The 21,260-nt window shown below is 62.7% G+C and overlaps 3 protein-coding genes across 5 annotated transcripts; all 3 read left to right on the forward strand.

Moving 5' to 3' along the window:
• The first annotated feature begins 1,748 nt into the window (after positions 1-1,748).
• RPL38 (ribosomal protein L38) lies at positions 1,749-4,139 on the forward strand. 2 transcript variants are annotated; one of them, XM_084492657.1, is made up of 5 exons: positions 1,749-1,877; positions 2,112-2,143; positions 2,531-2,591; positions 3,788-3,927; positions 4,062-4,139. In XM_084492657.1, exons 2-5 carry the CDS (start codon positions 2,141-2,143, stop codon positions 4,071-4,073), a joined length of 216 nt encoding a protein of 71 aa, XP_084348783.1. In that variant the 5' UTR covers positions 1,749-1,877; positions 2,112-2,140; the 3' UTR covers positions 4,074-4,139. The 2 variants fall into 2 exon arrangements, with proteins under 2 accessions (XP_084348783.1, XP_084348784.1); XM_084492658.1 differs by having other exon boundaries at positions 1,754-1,877; positions 3,788-3,910.
• A 1,174-nt stretch (positions 4,140-5,313) lies between these two features.
• On the forward strand, positions 5,314-12,874 carry TTYH2 (tweety family member 2). The gene is made up of 14 exons (XM_084491851.1): positions 5,314-5,544; positions 6,303-6,475; positions 7,517-7,628; positions 8,111-8,331; positions 8,412-8,507; positions 8,591-8,663; positions 8,745-8,814; positions 8,965-9,020; positions 9,111-9,203; positions 9,293-9,385; positions 9,467-9,609; positions 9,697-9,882; positions 10,004-10,082; positions 11,418-12,874. The coding sequence occupies exons 1-14, from the start codon at positions 5,416-5,418 to the stop codon at positions 11,496-11,498; spliced, it is 1,605 nt and encodes a 534-aa protein (XP_084347977.1). The 5' UTR covers positions 5,314-5,415; the 3' UTR covers positions 11,499-12,874.
• Positions 12,875-13,873: 999 nt separating this feature from the next.
• On the forward strand, positions 13,874-20,724 carry DNAI2 (dynein axonemal intermediate chain 2). Of its 2 annotated transcripts, none has more exons than XR_014684693.1 (13): positions 13,874-14,175; positions 14,760-14,921; positions 15,002-15,123; positions 15,921-16,063; positions 16,637-16,750; positions 18,064-18,203; positions 18,329-18,451; positions 18,843-19,066; positions 19,312-19,533; positions 19,732-19,878; positions 20,054-20,278; positions 20,415-20,510; positions 20,599-20,724. XR_014684693.1 is itself a non-coding variant. In XM_084492643.1 (13 exons), the coding sequence occupies exons 1-13, from the start codon at positions 13,993-13,995 to the stop codon at positions 20,602-20,604; spliced, it is 1,821 nt and encodes a 606-aa protein (XP_084348769.1). In that variant the 5' UTR covers positions 13,874-13,992; the 3' UTR covers positions 20,605-20,724. The 2 variants fall into 2 exon arrangements, 1 of the variants encoding a protein (XP_084348769.1); XM_084492643.1 differs by having other exon boundaries at positions 19,312-19,447.
• The last annotated feature ends 536 nt before the right edge of the window (positions 20,725-21,260 follow it).

Raw genomic sequence — 21,260 nt, forward strand, 5'->3', positions numbered from 1 at the left:
GGTGCGCCCTGGGGTTCCTACAACCACATCCCAGAGCAGCCTGGAGGAGGAGGAGGAGGAAAGGAAAAGGAGGAGGAGGAGGAGGAGGAGGAAGGCTGCTGGGAGAGCTGCTCCCCAAACCCCGCACCGCGCAGTGCCCCCGGGTTGTGGCAGCTCCCAAGCAGCGGGGTTAAACGCGCCGTGCCCTCAGCACCGCTCCTCCCGAGCAGAACCAGAAGGAGGTTTTAATATAAACCCGGTAGCCAGAGGGTGAATTAAGGATGCTAATTGAATTTCATTACGCGGAGGAGCCGGGCCGGTGGGAGACGGGAGGAAGCGCATTTGATGTGTTTTAAAAGCTGCAGTTTCAGAACGTGGTGGCTCTTTTATTTATTTATTTATTTTAATGTAAAGCCAGACATGAAAAGATCCATCTTTGAGGAGCTAACGACTCTCATGAATTATTTTTGTTGATTTATACGCCCACTCTGCCTTTAAATAATATTAATAAAGTAAAAGCAAACCCATTCCCAGGCGGGAACGGGAACGCCTTGCTGGGCAGGCGCAGGGGCCGTGGGACGAGGGAGATTGCGGCAGCGAGGCCACGCCGCGTTTTGGGCCAAAACCTGGCGATTTTGGAGGATCAGATCCTGCCCCGGTGACAGCACCAGCGCTCAGCATCGTGGCCGTATGGGCTCCTTCCGAGCCGTTTTGGTTTTATTGCCCTGCCAAGGAACTGGCTTAATTCTCTGCTGTCTTTCTTCCGCGCCGTTGATTTACGCTGCCAGTGCTTTAATTACACAACTCAGCACTCCTTAAAACATGAAAAACTGCTCAACTTTTGAAGCAATTAAGGAGCAGCAGAGTAGATCAGCCGGTCGGAGATGAGATAAGTAAATCAAACCATTAAAAAGCTCGCTTGGGCTGGGGGCGTCCCACCCGGAGGGCACCCATGGGAGCCCCCCCAAAAAAATCCTCGTCCTCATCCTGGAGGGATCGGGGGGCTACAGGGGGGCACGGCCGCTCCCCGGTGCCGGGAAGGGTTTTCCTAATTGCAGTGGTAATTAGTGTGGGGGGAGTGGGGCTGGAGACACGTGGGTGTGCACGTGGGTGTGCAGGGGATGTTGTGTGGGTGTGCGAGTGTGGGCTGCTTGGGTGTGCAGGGGGTGAGTGTGCAATGGGTGGGGGTGTGCAATGGGTGGGGTGTGAAATGGGTGGGGTGTGCAAGGGATGGGACGTGCAAGGAATTGAGCGTGCAAGGGACGGGGACATTCAAGGGATGGGGCGTGCAAGGGACGGGGATAAAGCAGACACCAAGCCCCCCCTGGGGCTGCAGTTCCCTGTTAACGGGGGTGTTTTGGAGCCCCCCCCCCAATCCCGTCCCTGCTGGCACCCATGGGTGCCCCCCATCCCGGGGTGTTTGTGCACACTCGTGTGAGCTCACATGAGCTCTCCGTGCCCCGGGGACAAAGCACCTCGATCCCACCGGGCCTTAAAGCACAGCAGGATTTTGGGGTTGCTTTGGGGCGGCTTGGGGTTGTTTTGGGGCAGTTTGGGGTTGTTTTGGGGGGTGTTTTTTATCAGCGTGGCTCCGGCTCTCTCTGGTGGCCAAGCGGCCGCACTGCACCCACCCCACAGAGCACGGGGCCACGGCGGAGCCCCGAAGGTCCAGGGAGGGGGGGACACGGAGCCCCCCAAACCCCGACCCCAAACCGCGACCCCCGCTATGGGGCCGGGCCGGGGCCCCCCCCCCCATTCGCGCTCACGGCCCCGCGCGTTCCCTGAACCTTTTTGTCCCTCGGCCCGCCCCGTAGCGGCGCCGCGAGGGGCGGGGCTAGAGGAGGGGTGAAGGCCCGGATGCGGAAGTGGCCGCTTCTTTCTACCCGCAGGCCGCAGCCGTGAGTGGCGGAGGGGGGGGGGCCGCGGAATCCGCCGCCATCCGCCGCCGTGCGGGGCCGGGGGGCGCCGGGGCGCTGCGGGGAGGAAGGGGGGAGTGCGGGAGGTCCGATGGCGGGCGGGGGGGCGCGGGGAGAACGGAGGGGGCGGGCGATGGGGGCGGCGGTTGAGGGCCCGGGGGGGGGTTGGGTTGGGTTGGATGCGCGGCCGCCATCTTGGATTGTGTCTGCCCCTAGGTTGGAGCCAGCGGAGCCGGCCCGGAGCCATGGTGAGGGGGCTGGGGGGGGCGGGGGGCTTTAATTAATTTCTCCAGGGGCTTTTTTCAGGTTGGGGGGGCGCAAGGGGGGAGATGGGGGGCGATTTCTCCCCCCTGGGGCTGGGGTTGCGCAGTTTTGGGGGGGAAACTGGGGGTGAGGGGGGATGGGGGGGGTCTCTAGGTGCGGTGGGGGGGCTGCAGGGAGGGGGTGATGCTGTGAGGGGGTGGGGGCACAGCCACAGCCCACCCCAGATGGGTGTCCTGGGGGCTGGGGGAGCTCCTGGGGGGGGTTGGCAGGGTCCTGGCCCCCAGCAAGTCGGGGGGGGGTTGGTGGGTGATGAAACTGGCTCGTGAGCCCTCGGCCATGTCCATGCACTGAGTTTGTGTTTTAATTTTCAGCCTCGCAAGATTGAGGAGATCAAGGACTTCCTGCTGACAGCCAGGAGGAAGGATGCCAAGTGTGAGTGGTCCTGGGGGGGCAGCAGTGCGGGTTGTGCGCCCCCCTCCCCAAGCTTGGGGTGCTCCTGGTGCTGGGGTTTTTGGCTGGGAGCATCGTCAGGGACAGCTGGGGCAGGTTATGCTGAGTAAAGGCTGAGCGAATCCGTCCTGGCCGCAGGGAGCTGTGGCATAACCCTGCGGGTGAGCTGTGGCACGGGGCTGCTGCTCGCTCAGCCACATTTCTTCCCCTGCTCCTCACCCCGGGTGCTCCTGCCAGACCCCCCCCTGCAGCCGGTGGGAAACTCTTTGCCGATATTGCCCCGTCTGTGGCTCAGCGAAGTGTTTGGAAAGCTGCAGGGTGTCAGATGCTGCAGAGTTTTAACAAAATGACAAGCGAATCGTGCTGAAATTCGAGTTTTCTTTTGTTCCGAGCACAAAGACCATTGTAATTGAGAAAGCTGAAGCGTTTTGTCTGCATTTAACAACGTGCCAAGAGTTTTCCCTGTTTGGATTTAGCTGTCAGGGGGAAGCGGCGCTTCAGTTCTGGAGATGTTTTGTTAGCCCGGCAGCGTGGGCGAGGAGGGGACAGCTCGGTGTGAGGCGCTCTGACGGCTGCTGACAGCCACTCACAAAGCGTCCCAGCGCCCCTCAGCGTGCTCCAGATCCTACAGCAGCTCTGATATCTCTAACACCGAGCCCTACAGCAGGAAAGGAGAGGCACAGCCCCGAGCTCTGAGCAGGCAGCTTGGATAAATGCCCCCAGACAGCCGTAAAGGAGGTGGAAAGAGTCCAGGAGATGCTTTGCAGGAGCTGCTGCTGCTCCTCAGGCACACGAGATGGCAGGAGGAAATAAACCCTACAGGAAAAAATAAACCCTACAGGAGGAAATAAGCCCGGCGTGCGCTGCCGTGCTCTGCTGGAAATTTGCGACACGATAAATTTTTGGTGCTGCTGGTCGTAAACTTCCCTCGGGAAGCCTCGAGGGGGGCTGTGCCCTGTGGCTGCTCACCAGTTCAGTCTGTTGTGGTGTGGGGAAGTTCCTGGGGTTGGGTTTTTCGTCGTGCAGGTGGGGCTGGAGCTGCTGGGGGAATGGGGAAGAGATGGGGTGGGTTGTGGAAGGTTTGGTCTACAGAAAACGCTTTTTTCTGACGTGCTTTGTAAAACTAAAACAAATAAAAACCTTGTGCTGTCCCGCTGACCCCTTCCCCGATCCCGCAGCCGTCAAAATCAAGAAGAACAAGGACAATGTGAAGTTCAAGGTGCGCTGCAGCCGCTACCTGTACACGCTGGTCATCACGGACAAGGAGAAGGCCGAGAAGCTGAAGCAGTCCCTGCCCCCAGGTACCCCCTGCCCCCAGGTACCCCGTGGGGGGGTCCAACGGGGGCTCCCCGGGGCCGGAAAAATCCCAGGAGCGTGGGCAGGGGGCAGGGTGAGGAGCGCCCCTCATCCCATTAAATCCTTTTTTTTTTTTTTTTTTTCTCTCCTCGCTAGGTTTGGCCGTGAAGGAGCTGAAATGAACCGTTTCTGTCCGGATTTCTCCGCGTTGGTTACAATAAAAATTAAATCTTTTGTGGCTGTGGGGTTTGGCCTTGCTGAAAAACAACCCCGGGCGGTGCCCCCAGTGCCACCGCTGGTGGGGAAGGGGGGGAAACTGGTGAGCACTGGGACATGAAGGCGGCCCCGCTCCGTGCTACTGGGCTGAGGGGGGTGTCTCGAGCAGGGGGCGCCCCCAAATGCCCAAGGGAAGGGGGTTTCTGGTTTTGGGGCCACCCGGGATGTCCTCGGCTGCTCCTGGGGTGCTTGGGGGGCGCCCCAAATGTGCTCGGTCCCTGCTGCAGGCAGTGGGGGGGGGGGGGCACAGCCGTATAGCAGGGGGTGATGGGGGTGATGACCCTTGTGTCATTAGGGTGCAGTGCCCCCATAATGGGGATTATGAGGTTTTATGGCCCCATAAAGGGGAGGTGATGGGGTGCAGGGTGCTTGTAGGATTAGGGTACGGTTCCATTAAGGAGGGGAGCAGTTCCCCTATAACAGGGAGGTGATGGGGTGTGCTGACCTTGTAGGATCAGGGTGCAGCTCCCTCAAGGGGGGTGCAATGCCCCTATAATGGGGATTATGGGGTTTGATGGCCCCATAGCAGGGAGGTGTCAGGGTGCAGGACCCTTGTGACATTAGGGTGCAGTTCCCCAGTAGTGGGGAGGTTATAGGGTTTGATACCCCATAGCAGGGGGTGATGGGGTGCAGCTCCCTCAGGGGGGAGCAGTTCCCCTATAACAGAGGTTATGGGGTTTGATACCCCACAGCAGAGGGCTTATAGGGTTTGATACCCCACAGCAGGGGCTAATGGGGTGTAAAACCCTTATATCATTAGGATGCAGCTCCGTCAGGGGAAGCAATTCCCCTATAACAGAGGTTATGGGGTTCGGTACCCCACAGCAGGGGCCTTATAGGGTCTGATACCCCACAGCAGGCTGTAATGGGGTGCAAGACCCTTATATCATTAGGGTGCAGCCCCCTCATGGGGAGCAGTTCCCCTATAACAGGCTGTGGGTTTTGATACCCCACACCGCTGGGGTTCGGTCCCCTATAGGGGAGCTCAGTGGGCTCCCCATTCCCGGTGGGGATCGGGGGGCGTGGCCACGAGGTGGGCGTGTCCACTAAGTGGGCGTGGCTTCTCCTATCAGGGGGCGTGGCCTGGCGGGAGGGGGCGGAGCGCGCGGCGTGGCGGCGCGCCACTCCCCCCCGCCCCCCCATCCCGCCCCGCTATCGGCGGCCCCGTCCCGGTGCCGGTGCCGGGTCCCGGTGCGGGTCGGGGTCCCGGTGCCGTCCCGGTGCCGTCCCGGCCATGCCGCCCTCCCGTGCCGATTACCTGGCGCCCTGGTGGGCGGCCTGGCTGCACGGGGTGCCGCACCGCGACCTCCGCCTGCAGCCCGTGCCCGCCGCCTTCCGCCCAAGGGACCCCGAATACCAGCAGGTACCGACCCCCCCCCCCGGTTCCTGACCCCCCCCCGTGTCCCCCTCCCGGTTCGTGACCCCCCTCTCGGTTCCTGACCCCCCCGTGTCCCCCTCCCGGTTCGTTATCCCCCTCTTCGTGCCCCCCCCCCCCTCTCCCGTAGGACCCCCCCCGGGGCTCGGTCCCCCCCCATCGTCGTGTTAAGGGAGGGGGGGACACGCATGCAGCCCCCCCCCCCGATAACGGGGCCTCGCTTCCCTCCCGGTGATGCTCCCCCCCCCCATCTGAGCTGTATCGGGTCCCGATGTGGGGCAGGGGCTGTGCGAGCCCCCAGCTGTACTGGGGGAACTGGGGAGTACTGGGGGGGGGCAGCGTTGAGCACTCGCTGCAGCCCCCCCCCAGCATCCCCGGCTCCCCACCCTGTGTCCTGCACAAGGGGGGGCAGCGGGGACAAGGAGAGGGGCAGTGGGGACAATGGGGGGGCAGTGGGGACAAGGGGGGGCACAGCAGGGACAAGGAGGGGGATGGCAGGGTCAATGGGGGGGCAACGGGGACGAGGGGGGAGTCAGCAGGGACAATTTGGGGGCAGCAGGGACAAGGGGGGGCAGTGAGGACAAGGGGGGGGCGGCGGGGACAGGGATGGTGCCGCTTCCTCTTTCCTCCCCGTGACCGTCCCGTGGGGAGCCCGGGGACGCGGTGGAATCACCCCCCCGGGGGAGCAGGACCCGGGGGGTGCTGAGCGTCCCCGTGTCCCCCCCCCCGTCTTTTTTCCTCCCCAGTCGCTGCTGTTCCTGGGCTTGGTGGCCGCCGTCTGCCTCGGCCTCAACCTCCTCTTCCTCACCTCCTACCTGCTCTGCCTCTGCTGCTGTAAGAGGGACGAGGAGCCCGACACCAAGCGGCCCCACGCCTGCTGTGTCACCTGGGTGGCCGTCACCGCCGGGCTCATCTGCTGGTGAGACCGGGGAGGGGGCCCTGCCACCGTGTCCCCCCCCCACCCCATTCAGATTTGGCTGCTGGAGGCTTAAATATTGTCCCCAACCCCCCCCCCCGTGGCCGTGCTGGGCACCCCTGGGTCCCCATCCCCTCGTGGCCATGCCGGGCACCCCCTGGTCCCCATCCCCGTCCCCCCCCCTGTGGCCGTGCCGCCCTCCCAGTTAATCCCAGTCTGCAGCAGCGGGGCCGGGTGCTTAATCCCAGCACGGAGCAGATGGCGGGCGGCAGCGTGACCCAGCTGGCAGCCCCCCTGCGGGGCTGCCCTTAATTGCGGCCGCAGCAATTAAGGCGGGGGGCTCTCCTGCAGCCGCCAGCGCTCCGTTCCTTCACCCTGCCCACCCTCAGGAGCCCCCCCATGAGCCCCCCATCCCATGCCGGGGCCGGGCTGGGCCAGCACGCGGCCGCTTTTCGTCCTGCTCCAGACAAAGGCTTTCTTTTTGCCCGGGCAGTGTCCGGCCCCGAATGCTTCCCGGAGCAGGCAAACGTCACTCCTGAGCTCGGCGTGCTCGCCCCGTGATCGCTGCCCCAGCCCCGGGGGCACACATTTATGCACAGTGCTCGCCGACCCCCCCCAGCCTCACAATCTGTGACCCCCACCCCAAAATATTAGAGCCCGGCGGGGGCTGCTTGGAGCCGCGAGAGCCTTTAGGGACCCCATGGGGGCTGAACGGTGCCGCGTGCGGTGTTTGTATGGGCAGGGAGGGGGGCAGGGAGAGGCTCTGAGCTCTGCCCACGCTGCTGCTCCTCACCAGTGGGTTTCCTCCAGCGAGTTCCCCAAATTTGCCTTGCCTTGAGCAGCTCCGGGTTCGGGTGTCCCCATACCCTGCGGTCACCCCATTGCGGTGCCATCCCCATCTCCCCGGGCCCTGAAGCAGGCTCTGCCGCCACCAGGCTGCTCCGGGGAGCCCCCCTTTCCCCCCCCCATGTCCCCACAGCCCCGAGGTATTGGGGTGAGCCTTCCCCCCCTCCCTAACCCTCGCTCCCCGCTCTGTCCCCGCAGCACGGCCGTCGGCATCGGCTTTTATGGGAACAGCGAGACCAACGACGGGGTCTACCAGCTGCTCTACGCCCTGGACAACGCCAACCACACCCTGACCGGCATCGACACGCTGGTAGGGCTGCGGGGCAGAGACCCCCGACCCCCTTTGAGCCCCCAGGGGCTGCTCTGCCTTCCCGCAGCTCCTCCCCGCCCTCTTTGGGGGGAAAAAAAGGCGCTGGGAAACCTGGAACGGGGCCGGTGCTCCCGCTGCGGTGTTGGGGGGCTGCAGGGGACCCTCCCCAGCCCTGCAGCGGGGCTGAGCCCCCGAGGCCGAGCGCGGGAGGCTGACGTCAGCCCCGCAGAATGGGGCCTTTGTGCCTTGTTATCCACGCCGGGGCCGTCCCCGCCGGGCTTCTGCCACCCTTCCCCTTCCCTGCTGCACCCCTGGGCGCCACCGTCAATTTGGGGACCCAAATATTTGATTTTGGAGGGCGTCAGCCTGCTCATTTATCATTAGGACCCCCCTAAACCCATCCTTGGCTGGGCATCACCCTCCATCCATGCCCCCCAACCCCTTCCCAGCCACGCTGACCCCTCGCTGCGCCCCGTCCGCAGGTAGCGGGCAGCACGCAGCGGCTGCAGGGGGGGCTGGAGCAGCACCTGGGGAGGCTGAGCGAGGTGCTGGCCCCCCGGGCCGACTACCTGCAGACCCTCAAGTTCCTACAGCAGCTGGCCGCTGGCGTGGTCCTGCAGCTCTCGGGGCTGCCCTCCTGGCACGGGGTCAGCGCCCAGCTCACCGCGCTCGCCGCCCGCACCGCCTACGTGGAGTATTACCGGTGAGCCCCCACCCCGAGCACCCCCTTTCGTTCCCTGGGTGGGGGGCTACCAGCTGACGGTGGCCTTCCTCTGCGCCCAGGTGGCTGGCCTACCTCCTCTTCTTCATCCTCGTCCTCACCGTCTGCCTGCTGGGCTGCCTGGGGCTGGCCAAGCGCTCCCGCTGCCTCCTCGCCGTGTGAGTGCCGCGGGGGGCCGGGCGCTGGGTGCCCCCTGTGGGGCCGTGCCGTGGTGCTCACCCCTCTCCCCGCATCCCTGCAGGATGCTGTGCTGTGGGCTCCTCACCCTCGTCCTCAGCTGGGCTTCCACGGCCCTGGACGCGGCGGCGGCGGTGGTGAGTGGGTGTTGTAGGGTGGGGGGGGGCAGCTCAGAGCCCTCCCGGCCCCCCCACCGTGCTCCGTCTCGTCCCCCGCAGGGCACCAGCGACTTCTGCGTGGCCCCGGACAAGTTCATCATGAACCAGACAGAGAGCGAGATCAGCGCGGGTAAGGACCGGCCACGGGGCACCCCAGTGCTCCCCAAAATGCCCCTGGGGTCTCAAGGGGGCCGTGCTCCACGCTGAGCCCCCCCCCCCACGCTGCTTTCAACCCCCCAGGGGGGCTCACGCTGCTTTGCTGCCTCCGTTTGCTTTGCAGAGGTGGCTCACTACTACCTGTACTGCGAGCAGAGCCTGAGCAACCCCTTCCAGCAGGTATGGGGGGGCGCAGAGACCCTCAGGGTGGGGGCCAGGCGGGCGGTGGGCCCTAATAATCCCCCTGCTGCCCCCCCCCCCCCCCCGCAGGCTCTCACCGTCTTCCAGCGCTCGCTCACCACCATGCAGATCCAGACCCAGGGGCTGATCCAGTTCGCTCTGCCCCTCTTCCCCACGGCTGAGGTATGGGGTGAGGGGGGGGGTGTGTGGGGGGGTCACCCCCTCCACGCTCCAACGCTTTTCTCACCCCCCTCCCTCCCCATTCCCTGCAGGAAGACCTCCTGGGGGTCCAGCAGCTCCTCAACGCCTCGGAGACCAGCCTGCACCAGCTCACGGCCATGCTGGACTGCCGGGGGCTGCACAAGGTGGGCAGGGGGCCGGGGCGGGCACGGGCGGCTCCCAGGGCTCCCCTTAACCCCCCCCCAAACCTTTTTGTCCTGCCGCAGGACTACCTGGACGCCCTGATCGGCATCTGCTACGACGGGGTGGAAGGGCTGCTCTACCTCGTCCTCTTCTCCCTGCTGGTGGCCGCCTCCTTCTCCACCATCATCTGCGCCACGCCGCGCGCCTGGAAGCACTTGGTGGGCAGGTGAGCCTGGAGAGCCCCCCCCCACTTTACTTTTATCCCCCACACACACACCCTGGGGGTGATTTTGGTGTCCTCACCCCCTCGCAGGGACCGGGACTACGACGACATGGACGAGGAGGACCCCTTCAACCCGCAGGCGCGCCGCATCGCCGCCCACAACCCGGCGCGGGGGCAGCTCCGCAGCTTCTGCAGCTACAGCAGCAGCCTGGGCAGCCAGAGCAGCCTGCACCCCCCCACGCAGACCATCTCCAACGCCCCCGTCTCCGAGTACATGTGAGACCAAATTTCCCCCCCCCCCTTGTGAGACCCCAATTTTCCCCCAGGGGGTCCCTGGGGATTGCGGGTCTCGCCCTGTGCCCCACTCTGAGGTTTTTTTTTTTCCCTCCCCCCCCAGGAACCAAGCTGTGCTCTTCGGGGGGAACCCACGCTACGAGAACGTGCCCCTGATCGGCAGGGGGTCTCCCCCCCCCACGGTACGGCAGGCGGCCGAGGCCAAATCCTTTTTGTGAGGGGGTGCGGGGGGTGCCCAGGAGCCCCTGGGGGCAGCCAGAAGCGTCCAGCATCCCGGGGGGGCTCTGTTTTGGGGAAGGGGCCGGGTGAGCTGCGCCCCCTCCCCTCCTGCACATCCCTCTTGCCCGCCCTGCTAACCCAGTTCCTCCCCGGCCTGGGGGGGGGCTGCAGGGGGAGGTTACCCACCACATGCTCGGAGGAGACCGAAATAGCCTCCCCTCGCCGTCTGCTTCATTTTTTTAATTTATTCCCAGACTTTTGAAGGGCGCTTTCTGCATGTTCACCTTTCCCCACCGTTTATTTGACCCCCCCCCCGCCTGTTAACACCTGCTTTATTTATTTATTTATTTCTGTTTCTCGTTTTGTTTTGTTTCGCATCAATTATTTTGGAGCTAAGTTGCCCATCAAGAGTAAGTCCGGCCGCCTCGTTCCCCCTCGTGCTCCTTGGGGCAGCAGCTGGGGGTTCCCGTCCCCAGCTTCCCTCTTAGATCCCATCCCTTCCCCGGGGGCTGCTTTGCTGCTGGGGGCTGCATTTTGTCCCCAGGGGCTGCATTTTGTCCCCAAGCCCTGGAAACGTTTGGTTTGCAGCTCCCCTGTGCCCAGGGGCTGGAAGTGCTCCCCATCTCCATCCCCTTCCCTCCTCAGCCCTGCTCTCCTCCCTCCCGTTCTGGCATTATTTAATCTGCTTCGGTGCCCACCTCCGAGGCACTCGCTCCTCTCCGTGCCAGCTTGTCCCTTGCGAGCACGGTGGTGGCACCACAGTGGTGCTCGGGGGGTGCTCGAGGTGTTTCCCCCCCTGCCAGGGACAATTTTTTGCAATCAGGTGAATGCACGGAGCCGCTGCTCTAATCCGATTGCGCAGACCTTGCAGCTGGCAGGGCTGTTCCCGGGGGGGAGGACACGGACGCAGGGATTAATTCGAGCGCTTCTCCCTGCCCTGAATGGTCTCATTTAACCGGGATTCAGATCCCTGAGGAAGGACTTGAGCGGTCCAAAATAACAAACTTGAAATAATCTTCCTTAATGCCCGCCCGGGGATGCCCCCTCCCTGTGGCCCGGTGCTGGAGGAATGTCATTGTGCGCCTGGGGCAGGGGCTGGAGGGGTTTTTTTGGGGGTCTTACCGAAATTCCAGCTGGGGGAGAGGCTGGCGAGACCTTCCCCCAGCCATGAGCACAGCAAATTAATTGGGAATTAATACAAAGGGGAAGCGACCTTCCCTCTCCAGTGCTGTGGGATGTGGCTGGGGGTCTCGGGGGGGGGGCTCAGGCCGTGCTAACCGCGTGCCCTCTCCCCGCAGTACTCCCCGAGCATGCGAGCCACCTACCTGTCCGTCACCGATGAGCACGTCAGGCCCTTCAACACCGAGTTCCCAGCCTAGTGCTGGCCCCGAGCCGCTCCTGGGAGCAGAAGAAGCCCCCGGCGCTCCCGTGATGGAAACCAAAGACCCCCGGCTCCCCGCGCCACGGGTCCGGGGCAGCCCCCCGGGAGAGGCGGTCGAGCCGTTGGCCGATGGAGCCCCTCAGGCCCCGCTCTCCTCCCTCGGCAGCTTCTGCTGGCTCTCACGTCTTCCTGCCTGCCTTACGGGACGCGTCCCGGCACTCACAGCAGGTCTCCGGCCGGCAGCGGGGCTCCTGCTGCGCCTCCGGGGCTGGGGGTGGGTCGTGCCCACCGCGTTCTCCCCCTTCCCACCCGTGCCAGCTTTGGGGTTTTCATGCCACGGATGGGGGCCGCGTTTTGGCTTCCTTTTGTTTTTTCTGGAGGGGAAAGAGCGGGGCCGTGGGCTGCCTGCCCCGCGTGCTCCTTCACCCCCGTAGCAATGCAGACCCAACCACTAGTGATCCCAGCGCCTTCCCCGCGTCCCCCCTGCTGCCCCCTGGCCCTGGGTTTGGGGTGTGGGATGGGGATGGTTTTGGCCTTGCTGTTTTTCCTGTGCTTCGTGTCTGGGTTTTACGAGTTACCCGCAGGGCTGAGGCACGGTGCAGCTCGCTGCCTCTGCTCCAGCTCGGTTTTCCTGCAGCACACAGCGGCCGGAGGTGTTCGGCTGGGTTGTGGGCATTTTTGGGCAGCTCTGCTCCCTGGGGCAGGCTCCCCTCTTTGGTGCAGGATGGCTCTGGGGTAACCACAACCCCCCCGGAGAGGTTTAGGGACTACTCAGGCATCCCCAGAGCAGGATTCAGCCCTGCGGCTGGCTGTGCCAAGAGGGGAAGGGACATCCCCACCGTCCTGCCTGGCATTGCCAGGGCTTGGGGCTAAGCAAGGGCTCAGCTCCTGGGATGGATCCAGGGAGAACCAGCAGGGGTTAAACCAGATCCTTTGTGGCTGCTCATTTTGGCGTGGGCTGCCCCAAAAACCTCCAGGCTCCCGTGTTGCTGGTGTTGGTCGTCCATCCCTCCCTGCTCCCTGCTCAGCTTCGCCCTGAGCACGGGCTGCCCGCGGGGCAAGCAGAGCCCTGCTGGGTTATTACTTGATGGCAGTGACTCACTGTGTCTTTTAAAGATAACTTGTACATATCCTCTCGTCCCCCCTTACATGTGACTAGCATTACGTGCTGTTGGAACTTCCCGTTTTTTGTTTGTTTGTTTTTTTTTAAGTATTTTTATTTTTGCTTTTAACGTTTTGGTGTAACGGTACTGGTAGCAGAGCTGTTTCTCGACGCATGTGAACTAACCTCATTAGGGCTCCTGGGAGGAGTGGGAGTCCTGCCTGATTTGTATGTGCCCTTGAGGGGAAAAGACAATAAACACTTGTACTAAACTCATTTTCTTTTTGCTTTCTCAGGGCTCACACGCACTTGTCCCTGGTCAGATCTCTGCACCCACCCCAGTGTGCCTGGCTCTGCGGGGCTGGGGGCTCCTTATGGCTGGGACAAGCAGCCCACTGCAGATATTGAGCCATGCATTTCTTCTTCACAGCTCAAGCAGTTTTTAATGGGGCTCAAATCTTGTGTCTGCACCTCTGGGGCTTGCACTGGTGTCAGCTCCAGCAGCGACGGGGGTGACACGGGCTGTGGGTGCACGAGGGGTGCATGGAGGTGCCCTGGGGGGGCCAGGCAGTGTGGTTGATGGGATATTTAACATTTAACTATGTTAAAGCTGGGCAGTGTGTTGGTGTTGGGTCACAGCTCGTGCTGTGGCCGCTCTCCTCTCAGAGCCGGCCTTGGCACACTTGGGGACACGTTGAGCACCGGGCAAGCCTTGGGGACATGGGGGTCCCCCCTCCGCCACCTCCACGACCCTAAATATTGCACAGCGTCCTGTAGCTGGGTGCTGAGGCCATCAGGCACGGTTCTGCCACATCTGCCCGTGAGCTGCAGCCACTCCAGCACCTCTGGGACCAGGAGAGGGCCAGGGCTGGGTGCCAGAGGGGACGAGGCCATGGCTGCTGCCCCACCAAGGGGACGTTGCCAGTGTCCCCCCTGCTCCACACAGAGCCCCGCAGGGCTGCAGGCGCCGCGTCCTGGCCCAGTTGGTTCCACCCTGGCACAGATTAGGAAGCTGCTTTCCCTTGGGGAGCTGCAGCTGAGTGCTAATCACCAAGCCTCATTAACCACGCTCTGCCCTCCCAAGATGGCGGCGGGCAGAGGACACCTCCCCTGCCTTGACCTTCCCAAGATGGCGGCGGCACGTGACCTCGGGCTCCTGTTGCCAGGCAACGGAGGACGCGGATCGGGCCAGGCCGAGCCGTACTGGGCCGTACTGGGCTGTACTGGGCCGTACCGGGCCGTACTGGGCTGTATCGGGCCGTACTGGGCTGTACTGGGCTGTACCGGGCTGTACTGGGCCGTACTGGGCTGTATCGGGCCGTACCGGGCTGTACTGGGCTGTACCGGGCTGTACTGGGCCATACCGGGCTGTACCGGGCTGGGTCCGGCCATGGAGATCGTCCACATCTACACCAGGCGGCGCAGCGATTTTGGGCGGCCCTGCTACTTCTCAGACCGGCCGGCCGAGGTGTGCGTGGACATCCAGCCCGACCCCAGCCTGGCTGAGGCCTTCATGCTGCGCTGCCCCGTGGACACCCCCGTGCAGCATGGCAGCGAGATGTCGGAGCATGAGGTGTGCGGTTGGGAGGGGGACGGGGTGTTTTGCCTCCTTCTTCCATCACCTTGTTCCTCCATCCCCTCCTTCGCCTCCTTCCTTCATCCCCTCATTCCTCCGTCACCTTGTTCCTTCATTGCCTCATTCATTCATCACCTCCTTCCTCCATTTCTTTGTACCTCCATCACCTCATACCTCCATCACCTCATTCCTCCATCCCCTTGTTCCTCCATCCCCTCGTTCCTTTATCACCTCATTCATTCATCGCCTCCTTCCTCTGTTTATTTGTGCCTCCATCACTTCATACCTCTACCACCTTGTTCCTCCATTGCCTCGTTCCTCCATTGCTTTGTGACTCCATCCCCTCGTTTCTCCATCACCTTATTCCTCCATCACCTCTTTCCTCCATCCCCTCCTTCCTCCATCGCCTTGTTCCTCCATCACCTTGTTCCTCCATCACCTCATTCCTCCACCACCTTGTTTCTCCATCACCTCATTCCTCCATCGCCTCGTTCCTCCAGCACTTTGTACCTCCATCACCTTGTTCCTCCAGCACTTTGTACCTCCATCATCCCAGCCCCACACTCTTCCTCTCCCCGCAGGTCAACACGGAGCGGGTGGAGGTGGAAACCCGCGGCGTGAACCATGTGGAGGGCGGCTGGCCCAAGGACATCAACCCCCAGGAGATGGAGCAGACGGCCCGCTTTCGGAAGAAGGTGGAGAAGGAGGAGAACTACGTCAACACCATCGTTCACCTCGGCACCGTGAGGCCCTGACCGCCCCCCAGCCCCTCTGTGGCTGCCCCCCGCGCGGCGGCACGGCCTCAGCAGCTCTGTGCCCGCAGCTGATGGAGCACTGCGTCAGGCAGAACAACGCCATCGACATCTACGAGGAGTACTTTGGCGAGGAGGAGGAGGCAGAGATGGAGGATGAGTTCCCCTCTGCCAAAACCATCAATGTCATCAGGTAAAACCATCAATGTCATCAGGTAGTGCCGCTGGCTGTGCTGGACCAAGGTGTTTGCCAGGCTCTGCAGTGCCACAGCAGGCAGCTGCGTGAGCTGAGCCCTCTGTTCAACTGCCCTGGAGGGAAGGCAGGGGAAATCCAGCAGAATTAGGATCGGTTTATGGATGGGGAGACCTGCTACAACCCCGCATAGAATCATTAGGGTTGGAAAAGCCCTCCAAGATCATCTGGTCCAACCATCCCCCAACCACCAGCACCCACTAAACCATGTCCCCAAGCACCACGTCCAACCTTTCCTTGAACACCCTCAGGGACGGGGACTCCACCACCTCTCTGGAAAACCCATCCCAACACCTGACTGCTCTTTGAGTACCTCCATACACTCCATCTGTTCCTCCCCCCTCTGCCCTGCCCAAGCACTTTGGAGACAAATGCCACAGTCCAGGGATGGCTGCAGCTCTGAGCATCCTCTAACAGCGCTTTAGACAGGAACCTTTTTTTTTTAGTGCCTCAAAGATCATTTCTAAATGTCAGGGGCTGCTAGGCCATTTCAAGAAGTCAGATCCAGTAACGTAATTGGATTCTTAGAAATGTGTAACTGGAAAGACTTTATTAAATCATCAACTCTTCTTCCCCCACCCAGCCCCCAGGAGAATCGTTTCCTGCACTCGATGCTGGAGAGCTGTAGCTTGTTTTAATTGTGATTCCCACAGCTTCCTTTGGGAGACAGCATCCCCAGGGCACGTTGAAACTGTTAACAAACTAACATCTTTTTTTGATGTCCTGTTACCAAAAAGGGATCCAAACATCACGAAGAGGACAGCCGCACATCTCTCCTGGCATCCTGACAGATGCAAGAAGCTGGCAGTGGCTTATTCCTGCCTGGAGTTCCAGCAAAGCACGGAAGACATGAGCCTGGACTCGTACATCTGGGACCTCGGTAAGGGAATGAGAGAACTCACCAGTCGGTAATGGTGCTGCTGCGGAAGCACTTTGAGCCTTCAAAGCATCTCACGGATGTAACGAAGCCTCACGACACTCCAGGGGGGGAGGAACAGGGGTTCGGTTTCTGCTTTGCCCACAGATCAATGTAAAGAAGGGCAGAAATGGGACCTGAAAGCTGGCCAACAGGTGGAAAACAACCACTAAAATCCCGCTACATGACTTCATGAGCTCGAGCGCCCGCCACCACAACAGGCAGCTGAGCCACACGTCTCTTATGTGGTTCGTGTGTTTCTGTGGCTTGCTTGTGCTTGATTAAGAAAGGAAGAGGCAGCACAAGATCAGGCTGAGAATTGTCCCGTTCTGTCAAAGAATGTCTCAAACTTGTTGTGTTTTGGAGTGAAAAAATACAAAGAAGGGGGGTCAGAGTACCAGGGGTCTGTCCTTAGGCAAGGACAGGTCACTTCTCATCCTTGACGTGCGGTGCCAAGAGGCTGGTTTGGAGGTGGGGTGCTGCACTCTGGGCTGTCCATGTGCTCAGAGTTTTTTTTTACTCGTTCCCTCTCGGCAGAGAACCCCAACAAGCCGCAGCTGGTCCTCAAGCCATCGTCCCCTCTGGTGAGCCTGGAATACAACCCCAAGGACGCGCACATCCTGGTGGGAGGCTGCTACAACGGGCAGCTGGGTGAGGAAGAAGGGTTGTGTGTGAGGCCGTGCTAACGAGGTTTCAGCTTTGTTTTAATTCAGCAGGAGCCTGGCTCCAGCACCGCCACGTCACAAGCGACAGAATGGCAGTAAGGCTGCAGCTGGGAATATCTTGAGGATGGTTTGAAGCCCCGGGGCTTGGTGTGCAGAGAGAGGCACGTGCTGAGCCGAGCAGCATGTGGAATGAGGGGAGGGCAGGGCAGAGTGCCTGGGGGGGCTCGATTTCTTCGGGGATTCACCCAGGAAGCTCCAGAGAGGCTGGTGTGTGACTGGGGAACTGTGCAGGGGTGCGCAGGCACTCAGGGCAGCCAGAGCTCAGGATCAGAGGCAGGATCAGGCCACCAAGCAGCACCGGCGCCGTGCTCCTGCATCACCCGCTGCCCCCAATGTCTGTGTGGCAAAAGCCCAGAAGAGCTGCTTCGTTCACTGAACTGCTCCCGTGCTGCTGCTTCATGTGCCTGGAAGAGAGCCCCCGTTTGCCAGCTTCGTTTTATGGCTCTGTTATTTACTTGGCCACGCGAGCCCTTTGATTTAATTGCTCTCATTTCGATGCTTTCCTTGCCATTTGCAGCAGCGATCGGATCTGACAGGGCATGCATCACGGGGCTGTTACCGCGCGCTCCGCAGGTGATGGAGGGGAGGGGATTTCACCCCGGCCTCCCCAGGCGTGCGGCGCTGGCCCAGCGGAGCTCCCACTGTCACATCCCATCGCCTAATTAAAAATGAGCGAGGGGGAGCACGCACGGCTCGCTGCCACCACGGCCCAGCCACCCAACCGAGGACAGTCCTTGCGCCCTGACCTGTCCTCTGCTGTCAGAGGCAGGGAGAGGGATGGGTGGATGTCTGCTGCGGCCCCCCCGGGGACCTGCCTTCATCAGGCACTGCCCCTAGGGCACGCAGGAGGGGGAGCGCAGCCAGGGTCGGGTCACACAGGGTGGTTCTGAGCAGCGCCGAGCATAAAATCTGCTCTTTGGGGTGCTGCTTCCACCACGTCTGCTCCTGCTGCAACCCCTTGTGTGGAGCAGGGGGGGGAGCTGGGAGGATTAATTGCCTCTGGGGTCGTAGTGCATCTGCTGCAGAGATGATCAGCGGAGAAATGCTGCGGCTGTTAATAGGTTGCTGCTGCCTAGCGTGGCATTTGCAGAAAGTGCAAATCGTGCCTCCCTTCGGAGCGGGCCCCCCTGTGAGTGATCGCAGCAGCAGGGTCCCAGCCCGGGGGGGGGCGCTCGTATGGTTTTGGGGAGCCAGGCAAGGCAGCTGGTGCAGATTTTGACGGCTCCTTTTCTTTCGCAGCTTACTGGGACACCAGGAAAGGGGGGCTGCCCGTGGAGGTGTCCACCGTGGAGGCCAGCCACAGGGACCCCGTGTACGGCGCGATCTGGCTGCAGTCCAAAACGGGCACCGAGTGCTTCTCAGCATCCACCGACGGGCAGGTAGAGGGCAGGGGGCAGGGAAAGGGCTGGGCACACACACACACACACACACAGCAGCTGCCCGGCTCCCACAGCACCCACGGCCGAGCAGGATCGGCCCCTGCCCCGCAGCATCTCTCCTGCAGGTGCTGTGGTGGGACATCCGCAAGCTCTCCGAGCCCACCGAGACGCTGGTCTTGGACATCACGCGCCAGGGGCTGCTGGAGAACGCTCTGGGTGCCATCACGCTGGAGTTCGAGCCCACCATGGTGAGATCCCTGCCCTGCCACTGCTCCTCCTTGCTCACAATTAATCCTAAAGTGGCAGGAGAGGGACCAAACCCGACCCGAGCAGGGTGGGCAGTGCCAGGTCACCCCCAGGGGCAGGGCTGCAGGGGAGCAGCACACGAGGGATGCGCAGAGGGAGCCCTGGAGCACGGTGCTGCAGCTGGCAGCAGGTTCTCACCCAAATTTGGGAGTCGGCATGCTCCCAAAGCACGGGGGCCTCGCTGGCAGCTGGTCCCTGAAGCCCCCCGATCATGATGTGCCCCAGGGCTCTGTCGCTGTCTGCTCGGGCAGCAGAGCCCTTCACTGCCCAACTGTCCCCTGAAGAGTGGGGTCTCCAGGTGCCCAGCCTGCTGACGGCTTCTCTCTCCCTCAGCCCACCAAGTTCATGGTGGGCACAGAGCAGGGCATCGTCATCACCTGCAACCGCAAGGCCAAGACGCCCCCCGAAAAAATCGCCGGCACCTACAGCGGCCATCACGGGCCCGTCTACGCCCTGACCAGGAACCCTTTGTACCCCAAAATCTTCCTGACGGTCGGCGACTGGACTGCTCGCATCTGGTCTGAGGAGGCCAAGGAGTCGTCGATTATGTGGACCAAGTAGGTGGCAGCGTGTGCCCTGTAAAAAATCCTCCTGCTCTGTGGAAGAGCACGGCCAGGGCAGGTGAGCAGCAGGGTCTGCGCCCAGGTGGAGGTGGTGGGACTGAGCCAGAGGTGCTGGAGCAGAGACAGCCCGGGCTAAAAGCATGTGCTGGAGGCTCTGTGCACAGCAGCAGTGCTGGAACGAGGGGATTTGGGGCCGGGAGCCCGTCCCGTGGCACCCAGCAGCACGGGGTCCCCGTCAGGTACCACCTCTCCTACCTAACGGCCGGCTGCTGGAGCACCGTGAGGCCGGCTGTGTTCTTCACGACCAAGATGGACGGGACCCTGGACGTCTGGGATTTCCTCTTCAAGCAGAACGACCCCTCCCTCAGCCTGAAGGTCGGTCCCCACGGATCCTCTTCCATCCCTCGGGGGGAGCACGGGCACCGCCGCGGGGCACGGAGTGGGCATCGCCCGGGGATGGGGTGAGGAGATGGGGGCCGTGCAGGGCTCTGGGTGTGCTCCATCAAGCAGCAGCTGTCCCCCACAACCCTTGGAGCCCAAAATTTTGCACGCAGGCTCCCGTTACTGGGCAGCACGTGGGTTTGCTTGGCCAGGTCTGCCTGCCCCGAGGCAGCAGGTAAGGGCTGAGCGCTGCCACCCGCCCGTCCTCCCCTCCCCAGATCTGCGACGAGCCCCTCTCCAGCCTGCGCCTGCAGGACAACGGGTGCATCGTGGGCTGCGGCTCGAAACTGGGCACCGTCACCCTGCTGGAGATCTCCTCCGGGCTCTGCACCCTGCAGAGGAATGAGAAGAACCTGGCCAACGCCGTAAGTAGGAACCGGAGCGGCTGGATGCGCGCACAGCAGCGCTCTCAGTGCTGCCAGCGTGTGGCTGCCTGCTTGGTCACTGCTGCCCTCAAGCCCTGCTCTGCTCGCACAGCACCGGGCACAGCCGTGTCCCCATGGGGTCCCCTGCGCCCCTCAGCCCCCCTTTCTGCCCCAGATGTTCGAACGGGAGACAAAAAGGGAGAAAATCCTGGAGGCGAGGCACCGGGAGATGCGGCTGAAGGAGCGCGCCAGGTCGGAGGGTCAGGACGCAGAAGCGGAGGAGATTCCGGAGGAGAGCCCCCAAGAGGCACTGGACAGAGCCCAGAAGGAATTCTTTGAGGTTATTGAAGCGGAGCTGCAGAGGAGGGCAAGGGCGGAGGCACAGCACCTAGACGGCAAGGTACCGGCAGCAGCACGGACCCGCAGCTGCAGGGGGCTCCGAAATCCCCCGGGGAGCCCCCCCCCGGCTGCCCGGTGCCACGGGATGGGGAGCGAGGGAGCCGGGCAGGGGACGTGGGGCAGCCTCTGCCTTTCAGGTTAAAAAGCAGGCGGGAGAGGAGGCGGTGGTGCAGGGCGAGGAGAGCGAGCTGCCCAAGTATGAGGAAGAGAGCGAGGAAAAGGATGCTGCCAAGGTGAGCTCCCTGCAGCCTCACACCCCGCTCCTGGGGGTCTCTGCCTCCGTGGGGCAGCCCCCGGACCCCCCGCCCGCTCTCCCCACAGGAGTAGCAGCGGAGCCAGGCCCGGTGGATCGCACAGAAACCGTGGAGCTGTGCACAGATGCTCCTTGGCCCTTTGCCCTCCCGATTTTATTTTTCCTCTAGCGTGAATAAACAGCAGCTCCCCGCCTCACGCTTCCTGTTTTGTCCCGGCAGGGCCGAGCAGGGGGTGGGAAGGCGGCGGTGTCCTTTCTCCCTTCCACCTCCCCTCTTGCACAGCAGAGCCCCCCCGGGATGGAGCAGCAGCGGGGTGCCCCGTGGGGCGTCCCCAGCCCCAGGAGCAGAGCACCCCGCAGCGGCAGCGGGGTCCCGGGGCAGACGAAGCCCCCCTCGCCCCGCCAGCTGCTTCACCCCCTCCTCACGAGAGCTGCCTGCAGTGCTGGGGGCCGGGGTTATCAGCGCTGGGTAAACACAGCCCGGCTGTTATCACGGAGCCACCGAGCTGGAGGATTTTCCCCCGGTCAATTATTAACGAGCTGCCCGCTGCGCTCACCCTAAAACACGGCTGGTGGCTGGGGATGGGGCTGCCGGGGGGGGCAGCGTCCGTGCTATGGGGCTGGATCCTTCCCAAACACTGCTCCGGGCATGGGGGGCCCAAAGGGATGTGTGGGGACAGGGTTTGTGGCCCCCAGACCCCAGCTGAGCACCGCTGCTGCCCCATTGTGC

Source organism: Aythya ferina, assembly GCF_964211825.1.
Source record: "Aythya ferina genome assembly, chromosome: 18".
Classification (NCBI taxonomy): Eukaryota; Metazoa; Chordata; class Aves; order Anseriformes; family Anatidae; genus Aythya; species Aythya ferina.